At 42.4% G+C, this 13,489-nt stretch overlaps 1 protein-coding gene across 1 annotated transcript in view; it reads left to right on the top strand.

The window, feature by feature from the left end:
* The first annotated feature begins 653 nt into the window (after positions 1-653).
* LOC147025423 (voltage-dependent T-type calcium channel subunit alpha-1G-like) overlaps positions 654-13,489 on the top strand; it is a 347,934-nt gene continuing 335,098 nt past the window's right edge. Inside the window, exon 1 of the mRNA XM_085886389.1 lies at positions 654-3,850. Within this exon, the coding sequence (XP_085742515.1) occupies positions 3,758-3,850 (93 nt within the window). The 5' untranslated portion in view covers positions 654-3,757. The remainder of the gene's footprint in view (positions 3,851-13,489) is intronic.

Below are 13,489 nucleotides of genomic sequence, written 5' to 3' on the forward strand. Positions count from 1 at the left end.
GCTAGCTTTTTGAATTTTGTTTGCGGGAATCAAGCCAGGCATTAGCACAGATAATTTATCGCAAACCTGATACATCAGAATGACGTCATATTCGTTTTTTATGACGTCATCATGAAGAGGACGAGGATCTTAGCTCATTTGAGCTTGTTTGTTCGAAGTAAATTAATTATCAGCTTTCGAATGATACCATGTTAAATATTATAAAACAGCAGGGATCCTTTATAATAAAGCATGATGGGAAGAAGAAGGTCTAAACTTCCTGGTGGAGGTGAAATAATCAGGTTGATCTGTTTGATGTTCTCATCTGAGCACATACCTCATGATGTTGTGATGGAATCCCATATACTATAATAATTCATCCATTGTCAAAGAATGTCCTTGTAAATCCATTAAAAGCACACAACGTACCCGTTGTGCTTTATGTAAGCAGCTGTAGTTGAACCACAAATATAATGATTGCATGAGTTCAATAAATTTAAGAATAGCCTTGTACTGTACTGTACTTCCAAGCAGTTGAAACTGAAAAGAGAAATGGGTTCGTCCAATCCATGTACAAAACTGAGCTCGTACTCAGAGTGGATAAAACTGGTGGTGGTGGTGGTGGTGGTGGTGGTGGACAAATGCATTGACCAACAAATGAATTAGATGCAATGCACATGGCCATGTGGGCAGTAAACAAATGTCAGGTGGAAGCGTGAGAGAAAGGAAAATTAAATGTTTCCTTGCCATGATTGCTTGGCCAACTGGCGCAGTCAACAAGCCGTGTCTGCTTTGAACCGATTTGGAACTGTTGATTTGAGACCAACTGTCGTCTCATGTTGTTGTAAAGCACAATACTCTATTGCACTGTCAATCTGACCATTTGTGCAGTTTGTTTGTTCCATTTCAATTTGAACTTGGACAAACAGCGAGGAGTGTTTTTATTGCTTATCTCAGACGGATGCATGAAGTGTATTGTCTTGGTGCCCATGGTGTCTTGCTTTTTGAAGAATAATTTCTCCATTATTTGATTTTTTTATTGTTTAATTTTCAATTATTATCCCCCCCCCCTCCACCACCCAATTTTCAATTTCAGTACTGCATATAATTTTGATCTTTTCTTTCAATTTTTCAATCCCCCCCCCCCCATATTCAATTATTTAATTTTCAATTCTTTTTTTCCAATGTTCAATTATTTCATTTTTCTCCTGCCGGAAAAAAAAACATGTGTGGAGAACTTCAAGTGCTACCAATTGGCTCATATTATGAGTTGGCTACACCGGGAACCATCATCAATCCCTGGACGCCGCCCTCTATTTTGTTTTTGTCAATGAGTCGGAAGATATGATATGAAGACGCACACATTTTTAGCTCGCCTGTTGGAAGAACAGAGAGCTATAGCGATGCCCCTGGCGTGAGCGTGAGCGTGAGCGTGAGCATCAGCGTGAGCATGAAAATGTTAAAGTTTTTGGTGCAAGTTATTTAGAAGCTTGCCATTCATTTAATATGTGTACTTGGATGCTGGTATTTGGCATGGAGGTTCCTTTGGGGTATACTATTGGTGTAGTGCAGTTGAAATTAAAAAGCAATTTCAAATTTGAAAAATTTTTGACCTGTTTTGAACTTAACTTTTTTGTAGCACATAAACGTTAAAGTTTTTGGTGCAAGTTATTTTTTAGAAGCTTGCCATTCATTTAATATGTGAACTAAGATGCTGATATTTGGCATGGTGGTTCCTTTGGGGTATATTATTGGTGTTGTGAAGTTGAAATTAACAAATGATTAAAAAAAAAAAATTATATTTCAACCTAAGATGGTGTCACAGCCACCCAATGCTCGCCTGTTTCTACTAGACGCTTGCCATTCATTTAATATGTGTACTAGTTTACTGATTACAATATACAGATACATATATTGCTTTAAAATTATTTGGATCAGACTTGACTGCAATGCTTTATAAAAAATATTATTCGACAAGACTAGTCTTTTAAAAACGATAAATGTATAAACAGGCGAGCATTGGGTGGCTTTGACACCAACTCTCTGGTTTGTTTTGTATTATCATGTCATCGGTCTTCATAAGATGTGCACACAAAATCCTTTTAGCACAATGAATTTGCAGTTTCCTTCATGGACACATACAATTTACAGACTTTTACCTCGTGTTGATGACATCGTTAGCGATGCCACAGGGGACTGCAATTGTATAGCAAAAAACAATAAAGTGGAGCTATCTTTATGACTATTAATGGGAACACAGCTTGAAACTGTTCGAACCATTAACTTTGAAGAACAAGTGAGCCCCTCATGAGAAGTAAATTGGGCTATCCCATATCCAGATCCAAATTAATTTTAAGTGTGCCAAAGTAATCTTTCAAGGTCAATTATACTTTTGGTGTTAATGGTGAATCTGAATGAAATCATTGAAGCTGACACTGGCCATTGTTCATTGGGAGTTGAATAAGATTTTTAATTGAAAACCTAAATTTTGGAACCCTCTTTGTCAAAAGACGTGTGGTATAGCCCGCTATACTTCTCAGGGGTACACAGGCCTTCTCCTTCTTCTTCTTCTTCTTCTTCATTTTTTTATGCAGCACAGACTGCAGGTAACGTCACTTCTTGCAGCGGCATGGCAGTACCACTGATGCAGTGCTCTGAAAGTTGTAGCAGGAATTTGTCATTTGTTCAGGGTGCCAGCAATAGATCACTTACTCATCACAAAAGACACTGTGGGATCTTTAATGTTTGCCCACTCATGCCAGCAAAAAGGACACCCAGTTTAACATTCATCCAAGAACAGCACACACACACACACACACACACACACACACACACACACACACACACACACACACACACACACACACACACACACATTGATGGATCAATCTGCCTGTGAAACACTGGGATGACAGTTTATAGCTGGGTCGGGATTCAAAACCAGGCTCGGAAGCTTACCTCTGCAGTCGAGACTATGCTGCTCGTCCAATGTCCTTGGGCATGACGGTGACTAGTATGAATTGACCACACACGGTGTCTTCAAACAAATAGAATATGTAGGCCTCACTTCCCTGAGCTCTGGAAGTCTTAGTCATTCTTGAAATCCTGGGCGATTTCATAGACTGGGTGCTGAAATGGCACTTTGTGAATGAGCGCAGTTACAACTTTTTTTGGCGACAGGTTTTATGTTGTTCCGTAGTTCCTCATTGATAACAATGACATTTTGTCACACAACTAGTGGCGAGCATCACAGTTTGTAGATAGTTTAGATGCATCTTGCTTTCTTGCATTCCATTCCAATGACGTAGTAATGTCACACATATCAAGAGCTGTCACATTTGCCATCACCACCTCATGTTCCTGTGAAAATGCTAATTGCCATACAGCATGGCCGCTGATACTGTGCGCACATACTCGTAGAATGGTGAAGTATTCGGGAACTGTATGCTGGTGTGTAAGTGGTTTGAAAATACCTTAGAAATGGAAGCAAATGATGGCAAATGTGAAATAGAAAAATATATATACTGTATATATGAAATGCTATGAAAAATATAACAGGACACTGTTTCCTCATGCTCTTGATGTTGGTTTCGTATGAATTTCACAAAAATGTTGTGCCATTTGCATACATTGACAAAGAGAACAATGCTATAGATCTGAGTTAAAGTTTAGTTTCTAAGATACAATGCTAAACTTTCCACAATGAAAATAGCACAATGCCCTCTAGCATTTGAAATTGCTTCCTTGACCATGTGACACATGGTTTGAACGTCTCAGTATGTTGGTCATTCTACTGAACTGCGTCACACTTGGAATGTTTCGACCCTGCGAGGATATCACCTGTACTTCTCGACGCTGTGAGATCCTTCAGGTGAGGATTCACACTCACACTCACACGTGCACAAAGCAATTGGCAAGGAATACCTGCGTATAAAAGTCTGGTGTTGGCTTAACGGTTACGGTGGCTGAGCTTAATATGTTAAGGTCTTGAGTTCAAACTCCTGTCATGGCGTTAAATAACACCAGGTGGGTTGACTCAGCCTGTCATCCTTCTGAGATCAGCAAAATGAGTACCATCTTACTGGAGATAGGGAGCACTGTGGTATCAGTGGCACAGCCATACTCCCAGGAATGATGCATCCAGCAGCCACAAGGCTGCATATGAGATAATAAAAAACCTGCATAGAATGAAGCAGATACTGAAAACATACCTCTTCCCAAGAAATAAAATCAAAGCCATAAACCAACTTGCAGTACCAGTGTTCCAATACAGTTGCGGAAAAGTAAACTGGCCACAAGCAGAAATCAATAAACTAGATGTTAAAACAAGGAAACTCCTTGGCATCCACAAAATGTTCCACAAAAATCAATGTGGCGAGAGAATGTATCTGCCAAGACAAGGAGGTAGCGGCCTGATGGAACCCAAACCAGTGCACATAATAACAACTCTCGGATTGGCTGAGTACTATACGTGAAAAGTTCAACAGACTACTGAATCAAATTTGGATGCAAACACAAAGGGAGTTGGTCAGGAAAGGTATTTCTAACCAACGTTGCAATGAATTTCCCAAAACAGGTGCGAATAGAGGATGTCACACATGAAACCAAAACAACAATGAATACAGCCTCAACGACTGCAAAAAAGGCAAAAGAAAAATATAAAAGGAAATGTCAACAGATATACTGCACAGCAACAACTGGGAGAATGACAAAAGATCAGGGAGGTAAGTGTATGAAAAAAAGTTGGACAGATTGGGAATAGACAAAGAAGGCCCTTTGGAATGGTTAAGAAGAGGTCAGCTTTACTGGGGATGGAGAACGAATCATAAATTCCAAACACCAGGGTCACCACACCAATGGCTTTAAGGAAATGGCGGGACATAGTCAATCGGGCAAGTTTAGATTCTGCAAGGTCGAAGCACAAAGTATGAACCACCTCTTATTTGGATGTAAAAAAAACTCATGTCAGAGCAACTGTATACACAAAAGCACAACAAGGTATGTTGAGTAATCCCCGAGCACATCTGCAAAAGTCTCAATATCTAAGTTCCAGAAAACTCATGAAAACATTAACCAAAAGCAATAATTGAAAACAAGGAAGTAAGGCTCACGTATGAAGTCATGATCCCATCGAGCATGAAAATAGAAAAAAAGCACAACGAACCAGACATAGTACTCGGATCCAAAAAGGAAAAGAAGGCATTGCTAATTGAGGTCAGTACCCAGTGAGTTTGGCCGAAGCAACCCAGAAATCAAGAAAATGACCAACTATTAGGATCTAAAAAATGAAGTCAAAAGATCTTGAAAGCTGAATAGCACCGAAATTGTACCAGTGATAGTTGCAGCAACGGGATTGATAAAGAAAAGAAGAACGTTCCATGAATCTTAAGGCCCGGTCACACCTTGACGTTTTAGCCAGCGATGGCAACGTATTAAAATGTATGTAAAACGCTGGCTTACGTTGAACTTTTGATGTTTTATTTTTAAAGATTCGGACGTATTCATAGCGACTTGGTCTTATGTATAATGCATTGGTAACGGACACAGAACGTTTCGTTGTGTTATAGATAACTTATACCAACGAATGCTGAACCTGTTGTTGGCCTACACAACCTATGCCCAATGATAGTCTAACTTAGGCATAGCGCGTTGCACGCATCGACGACGATGTCGTGACGTAGTAGCCTATTAAAAGGCTGCCGCACAACGATTCGAATCATAACTGCCGTAGAAATGGAAGTGTCAACATCGCGGTCACATCTTGGCGATCTTGCCAGCTTATGCCGACCTAGGAAAAATGTGTCTAAAACGTTGGGGCACGTCAAATACGGTATGAGTAAGTTTGGTATACGTGAGTAGAACGCTAAAGTACGCTATCATACGTCGTAGTAAGTAGAGTACGTCAAGAAATTTTAAACATGTTCAAAATTTTACGACGTACTCGGCGTATGACACACGTTCCGCATGCGATGGGGATAAGTTTTACACACGATATGTGGACGCTTACACACGTCCACAAACGCTACTTATAAGCTACTCATAAGTCGAAACACGTCGCGGTAATGTCTTTTTTACGCGAAACTTATTTCTAACTTATGTTTGACGTGCTTTGAACCAATTCTTTACGTAGTCCCAACACACATCGACGTATGTAGACGTATTCCAATGACGTCTTCCGGTCGACAAAAAAAAATGAATTAACGTGTTTCTAGCTTACAACTGCCATATAAAGACGTGTTCCCAGCGGTTTTGGGAATTGGTATATAAAAATGCTGCTCATAATATAAAAGGGGAACCCAACAGTGTTTTCAAGTCCTTTTTGAGTCGATGTCCATGTCAGCAGTAACAGTATCAGTATCAGGATCAGTATCAGTATTAGTATTAGTAGTAGTTTGTTCATGTTGGCAGTAGTAGGTGAGTGTGAGGGGGAGGGTGTGGGTTATGATGGATCGTCCTTGCGTTTAACGATTTAACGATTTAAATGATAAACTCAACGATTTAAATGGCTGCATCTCCACTATTGAAAGTAGACACTTGCGCTCAACAATTGGATTTTTTTTACACTCAACGACTTTTAAACGGTACCACTCAGCTAGTTTCATTGTTTAAAATGAACGATTTAAATTGCTGTCACTCGCCTTTGTTTTTTGACGCTGGGGTTTTGAAATTTGAAGCGTTTCTTCTGAACGTGTTAAAACGCTCAAACTCGACTATTTTAAATAGACGCTGCCGATGGACAATTGGAATCATAGCCAAGCTAGACATCGAAGTGTGAACATCCTCGTCATGCCGAAGAAAAGTTTGAAGAATGCTGCAAATAAGTGTCCTGGCCGTGGCCGTGGATGCTGACGCAAGGACTATCCATTATACCGACGTCTTTCAGCCTATGAGTAACTTAAAAGTAACGTCTATCGATGTGTGGCGACGATCGCGTAACGTGCCAACAACACGTTAATCATAGGTTAGAAATAAGTTTGGGGTACGCTAAACATTACCTCGGCGTGTCTCAACTTATGATTAACTTACAAGTAGCATGTGTTGACGTCTGTCAACGATCGCAGACCGTGCATACAACTTGTGGCCAGCGTAGCGGAACGTGTGAGTCATACGCCGGCATACGTCGTGAAATTTCAAGCATGAAAAAATTTGAGGACAACCAAAAAGTAAAACGTTTAAAGCCAATGTACAACGACGTATGGCAGTGTTTTTCAGCGTGCTCTCAATGTTATCAAAACTTACCCATAACGTATTCAATGTGTGCCAGCGTTTTAGAAAAAAAATTCAAAAATCGGCATACGTTGGCTAAAACGTCAAGGTGTGACCGGGCCTTTAAAAAAAAAAAACATTCCTGGGAACATGACTTCAAAGGAACTGCAGTTGGAAGCTGTCTGGGACTGAGTGATGATCCTCAAAAATCCCTCGGAACAAAACTTTGAGAACAAGAAAACTTCACACCTTGGTCCATGAATCATGATCCTTTACCAAAATGGAGGTGGATACTTCGATACCTGGGAGAACGATCTGTTGCACCTTCTGAAATCTGCATGTAGAGATGACAACCAACAACAAATTCTCTCTCTCTCTCTCTCTCTCTCTCTCTCTCTCTCTCTCTCTCTCTCTCTCTCTCTCTCTCTCTCTCTCTCTCTCTCTCTCTCTCTCTCTCTCTCTCTCTCTCTCTCTCTCTCTCTCTCTCTCTCTCTCTCTCTCTCTCTCTCTCTCTCTTTTCTTTTCTTTTCTTTTCTTTTCTTTTCTTTTCTTTTCTTTTCTTTTCTTTTCTTTTCTTTTCTTTTCTTTTCTTTTCTTTTCTTTTCTTTTCTTTTTTATATATATATATATATTCCCATTATAAAACTCATTTCTTATAAATACCATCACCACACAAACCTATCTCACTCAGCTTGGCTTTGCTCATGGCTTGTGAAAGGACACCGATTTGGCAATTTTTCACTGAAATCATTGTTAGTAATTCATCTCCACAGTATGAGCAACTGACAGTGTTATTTCCATAAAATTGCATCAAGGCTTCTTTGGATTAAGAAAATTTCTGCCCGTCAACAAATACGTTCATCTGTTTCATATTTCCTGCAAAAGCCTGGTGTTTTGCTTATCCATGGGTGTACAACGAAACGTTTACTTTGGCCAATCACACCTGTTGCCTGTGCACCATATCATATTTTCCTGCATTGTATTAACACCTACATTGCATATATCACTCAGCGACAGATAGCCCTTATAGCTCACCACACCCTTCAGGAATATAGACAATAAGCGCCTCCAAAATCTCTAAACAATGGAGATATGTGTACCATTTCTGGCGAGCTCATTATATCAAGCACATTCAGAGCTGGGAAGCCAAAGAGAAGAAAGCTGGGAAAAGCGACAAGCAACAACTACACAGATTGCAAATCAAGATGAGATGCTTGAGGAAAGACTCCAACAGCTGGAAATTGTATCCTCACATAAGGAAATCAAGAGATCAAGAGGTGACCTCATTGCTGCGTTCAACATTAAGTGGTATAACTGAGAAAGCGTAAGTTTATCGCCATGAGAAACATTGTGAAGCTGATGGATGTATTGTGTATTACTTTTCCTTGGAACAAAAGTGTGAAGTCAATCGGAGGACTCCAATGGAGGGGAGAGATGATGGAAGCAAGTATAAGAAGTCAATGAGAGGTGTGAAACATCTATCTGGGGTTCAGGAAGCAGTATTAGAGCAATCGATGGGTGACATGAATGATTGTCAGAGGTCGAAGGCGCAACATCTTGGGTGGGGTTACCATCAATCGTCACATGTAGTTTGCATCGAGAAAATAATGTGGGGGAGAAGAGGAAATAATGAGTCTGCAAAACAAAGAAAATGACTTATAGCATTGAGATGCTGATGTAGAATCATCGAGCAAATGAATGGATAAATATGAATGAATGAAGAAACGAGAGAAAGGGCAGAAAATTGTAAAATAAGAAGGAAACGATTTGGGATAAGAAAACCAAATATATTTCAAACAAACGTTTGTTGACCCATTGGGTGCTATTGTTCCGAGTTTAAAAATAAATATTAGTTCCTTGCATTTACAGTTATCGGTGGTGCCCCAATTCAGAGATATACTACTGATGGTCTCAAATTACAGGAAGGTTTTGTCCTTTCTCTGAACCAAGGTAATGGGATATGAGGATTGACCTTGAAATGGTGCAAACAATCATTGTGGGATTAGTGATAAAGAAGTTTTCAACAACATTGATAAATGTTTGGAACAAATGACTCCATTGAATATTTAACAGTAGAACGCCTTAAATAAAACTGAGTATCAATGACACCGTGGGCTGGCAGGGTGGCTCAGAGGCGTACGCACACTCACCTCGAAGCTGTTTACGCAGGATTGGAATCTTGATCCACTTATAAACTGTCATCCTGGTGTTTCACAGGTAGGGTGATTTACCAATGTGTGTTTCGTCCCTCGGATCGGACCGACGTGAAGATGGGTGTTCCATCTGTCAGCAGTAGTTGATGGACCTTAAAATCTTGAAGATCCCGAGATGAAAACCACGATAAGATTTTTTTTGTAGACATTGTCGAGGCTCGTATGAGAGCTAACACACAACGCACAACAAGGGGGCATGAGACAAGAGGGGTGGGAGAGGGAAGGACAAAACAGTGGGAAAGAGAGACTTTCGGACATCTGTGGAAGGGAGAGGGATGGGGCAGGGAACATGGGGGATACAAGATGGACATTAGAGGGACTTTCAGGAAGGAATGCAGGGAATTTGAAGGAGGTGGGTTTGGGGTGGTTAACGGGGGTAGAAAAGATCGAGGTTTTGGATGGGGGAAGATAAGAGGTGGTGGTGAACATCTGTTTTGAAGGCCCAGAGGGAAGAATGCGATTGAACAGTGAGGGAGTTTATTCCAAAGGCGGGAAAAAAGAGGAATGAAAGAGTGAAGGTGAGCAGTGATTCGTGATTTAGGTAGTTTTACCAAAAGGGGGTTGTTGGCAGACTTTGAGTGCCCTGCGGAAATATGGTGGGAACATATTCCAGACAGAGCAGAAAGGGGGGGTGGGGGTGAGACCGGAGAGGAGATGGTAGAAGACAGAAAGACCACCAACCTGCCTGCGGTAAGAGCGTGAGAGGCCCAAAGACTCAGCCTCATTGCGGGAGATACCAATGATCCTCAATGCCTTGGTTTCCATAAGGTGAAGCCAAGAAAGGTGAGAGGCAGGATCATGAGCCCAGAGGGGAGAGCAGTACTACATCAGGCTGCGGACGAAAGTTTTACATGTGGTCAGGAGGTCAGGTTGGCCGAGGAAGGACTTTGCACGATGGAGGATTCCCAGTCGGCCACTGTCTTTGGAGGCCAACTTGGAAATATGGCTTTCCCAGGAAAGATTATTGCAGATCGTGAGACCCAGAAACTTGAATGAAAGGACTTCTTCCAGCAGATTGTTGAGAAAGTAGATGGTGGTAGGGAGTGGGGGGGGGGGAGGTTCTAAACGGTCCTTTCGGAGGGACATAGAGTGTGAGATTTGTCAGGATTGAAAGACATGTTCCACGTGTTTGACCAGTTTGTGATTTTATCCAGATCTGCAGAGATTGAAGGAGCTGCGGCTTGCGAGTACAAAGGATGACAGATAGTACAACAGTGAGTGGAGTCATCAGCAAAGAGATAAAGAAGATTTTCCAGAGAGTCAGAGAGATCATTGATGAAAACCAGTAAAAGAACAGGGCCCAGAACACTACCTTGAGGAACTCCAGCCTGGACAGGAAGAGGGGATGAAAGAACTCCATTTCGGGCCACACGTTGACTGCAACAGGAGAGGAAGTCTGCCAGCCATGAGTGGAGATGGCCTTGGATACCATAGGAAGAGAGTTTGGTGAGCAGGGCAGGGTGCCAGACTGTGTCAAAAGCACACAATATGTCTTGCGATATGGCTCTGATTTCATGTCTGGCATTGAGTACCTCCATCCATTGTTGGGAGAGCAGAAGCAGCATATTCAGGGTAGAGTGACCTGGTCTGAAACCAAATTGATAATCGAAAATCAGGCCATTGGAGAAGAGGAAGGATGTAATGTCTGAAGCGATGATGGATTCCATAACCTTGCTGATGATTGGGAGAAGGCTGATTAGTCTGTAGTTGCAGGGATCTGTTTTTGTACCTTTTTGTGCAGGGCAGTAATGTTTGCTGATTTCCAAGCAGATGGCAGATGACCTTGAGCAAATGAGAGGGTGAATAGAACAGATAGAGGGTGCGCAAGAGCAGAGGAGCAGGTTTTTAGGACACGTGGGCTGATGCCGGCTGGACCGGTTGAGGAAGCTGAATTGAGGTTTGACAGCAAACTCTCCACTTTGTCAGAAGAAAAGGACACAGAGTCCAGGGACAGTTGGGTGTGACTGGGTAAGGTGGGTCCAGAAAGCGATGGGTTTCGGACACAAGATTTAAATGCCAACATCGAGTTTGGCGTTCAGCCTTTTCACGTGTGGTATCAGCAGTGTGGCCATTTGAAGTAAGGAAGGGGATGGAGGGGGAACATACACCAGAAACAGATTTGATTCGTCGCCACCAGGAGTTGGGGGAGGAAGAGAGGTTTGAGAGTTCAGACTTGAGATTAGAAAGATGTTGTTTTCTGGCTCTCCTGAGGGTAGATACACACTTGTTCCGAGCTTTGTGGAAAGAACTGAGATTACCCTCAGTTGGGTTTGCTTTCCATGAAGCAAAGGCAAGTTGTTTCAGGACAACTGCCTCGCCACAAGCAAGGAACCATGGGTGGGAGGAAGGGAAGGACAACTGAAGACGAGAGGGGATAAATCTGTAAAAGAATTCACATGATGAGTTGATGTTGGAGAAAGTAGGGATGGGAGGCCAGTCTAGAAGTTTGATGGCTGCTTCTAGACCCTGCCAGACGGCCTGAGTGAAATGCCAGACTTTACGGTGCTGAGGTGGTTCTCTAATAACAGCCAGAGAGATGTCCACTTTGACAAGCACGTGGCCAGAAGAACCGATTGGAGCGAAGGAAGAACAGCAGATATTTTCATGGAAATTTGTCAAAATCAGATTCAGAAAAGATGGAGCACCGTTGGTTGAGATCCGGGTCGGGAAGTTGACCGATTGAGTCAGTCCCAATGAGTCGCAGAAGTCTTTTGCTGAAGTGCCATGGCAGATGAGAGAGGTACCCACCCAGCCAACTCGCATGATGGCAATTGAAGTCACCACATATGAGGAAGAGAGAGTTTGGATGAGAGGACAGAAGTTGGTCCATTTTTTCGGATAGTGAGGTGCAGATGGAGTCATCACTGTTTGGTGGACGATACAGCACACATGGAAACATGAGGTGGGTGTGGAGGGCAAGCCGTAGCCAGACGTATTCCTGAGGGTGTGGGGGAGTGAGGGCAGTGCATAGAGAGTGAGGAATAGAGTCTTTGATGAAGAGAGCAACTCCTCCACCAGGACGAGGCTGAGATCTGTCATACCAGAAGAGGGAGTAATCAGGGAGAAATACTAGGGAATCAGACACGTCTTGAGGGAGGAAAGTTTCTGTGAGGCTGATTATGTCTGGTTTGTTAGCAGCAACCTGTATGGAAAGATTTGTCCATTTTGTGCGATGGCTCCGGATATTTGAGGTCCACACTGTTAATGAAGAGGGAGGGGAGGAGGGTTTGGGTGCAGGGGAGGGGAGGGGAGGGGAGGGGAGGGGAGGGGGAGGCTAGAACAAGGGAGGAGGGGGAGGGAGGTAAGGAGAGTGATTGAAAGAGTGTGGGGGGGGGGGGGGGTTGCAGAAGAGTTTGGGGAGGGAGCTGGATGAGGAGGAGAAAAGGCTCTGTGAGCATCACAGTTGAGGGTTGAGGTAGAGTGTGGAGTTGTGTAAGAGGTTGAGGTAGAGTGGTTGAGGTTGAGGTAGAGTGGGGAGTAAGAAGAGAGGGAGCAGAAGGCAGTTGAGGATTTGAGGACGTAGAGTGATGAGATGGAGGACAGAGGGCAGGGGAAGGAGGCAGCTTTGTGGATGAGAGGGAAGGCAACTTTGAGAAGGATGAGTGAGGGGGTGAATGGTGGGAGAAGGGTGAGTGTGGAGAGTTGAGGGAGAAAAGGTGAGGGGGGAGTTTTTGAGAAAGGTGAGAGGGAAGCTTGGATGGGGAAAGGTGTGATGGTTGCTTTGAGAGGGAGGGGTGAGAGGGGTGAATTGGCATTGAAGTTGGAAAAAAAATTACAATTGAAGGAAAGCGAACATTCATAGCAAACTGGGGTGTTTTTAAAGTTTGGGTTCAGAAATACGACTAAAGATATTACTTGAGGGATGCAATAAAGGCAAATTAAGAGAATGGAGAGAAGAAACGCTGGAACAGTTGGATTTTTTAGACAAGGTATGAAAGAAAGGTCGAATTGACAGCAGTCTGTTGAAACAGAAGAAGAGTCGTGAATTATGAAACAGTAATGAGACCCACACGTGTAAAACAGGAAGATAAAGCATTATAAGAGATAGTTTTTATTATTATGAGTATTATTGTTATTGTTATTATTATTAT

Source organism: Eptatretus burgeri, chromosome 6 (genome assembly GCF_056783735.1).
Source record: "Eptatretus burgeri isolate ZD-2024b chromosome 6, Ebu_testis_v1, whole genome shotgun sequence".
Taxonomy (NCBI): Eukaryota; Metazoa; Chordata; class Myxini; order Myxiniformes; family Myxinidae; genus Eptatretus; species Eptatretus burgeri.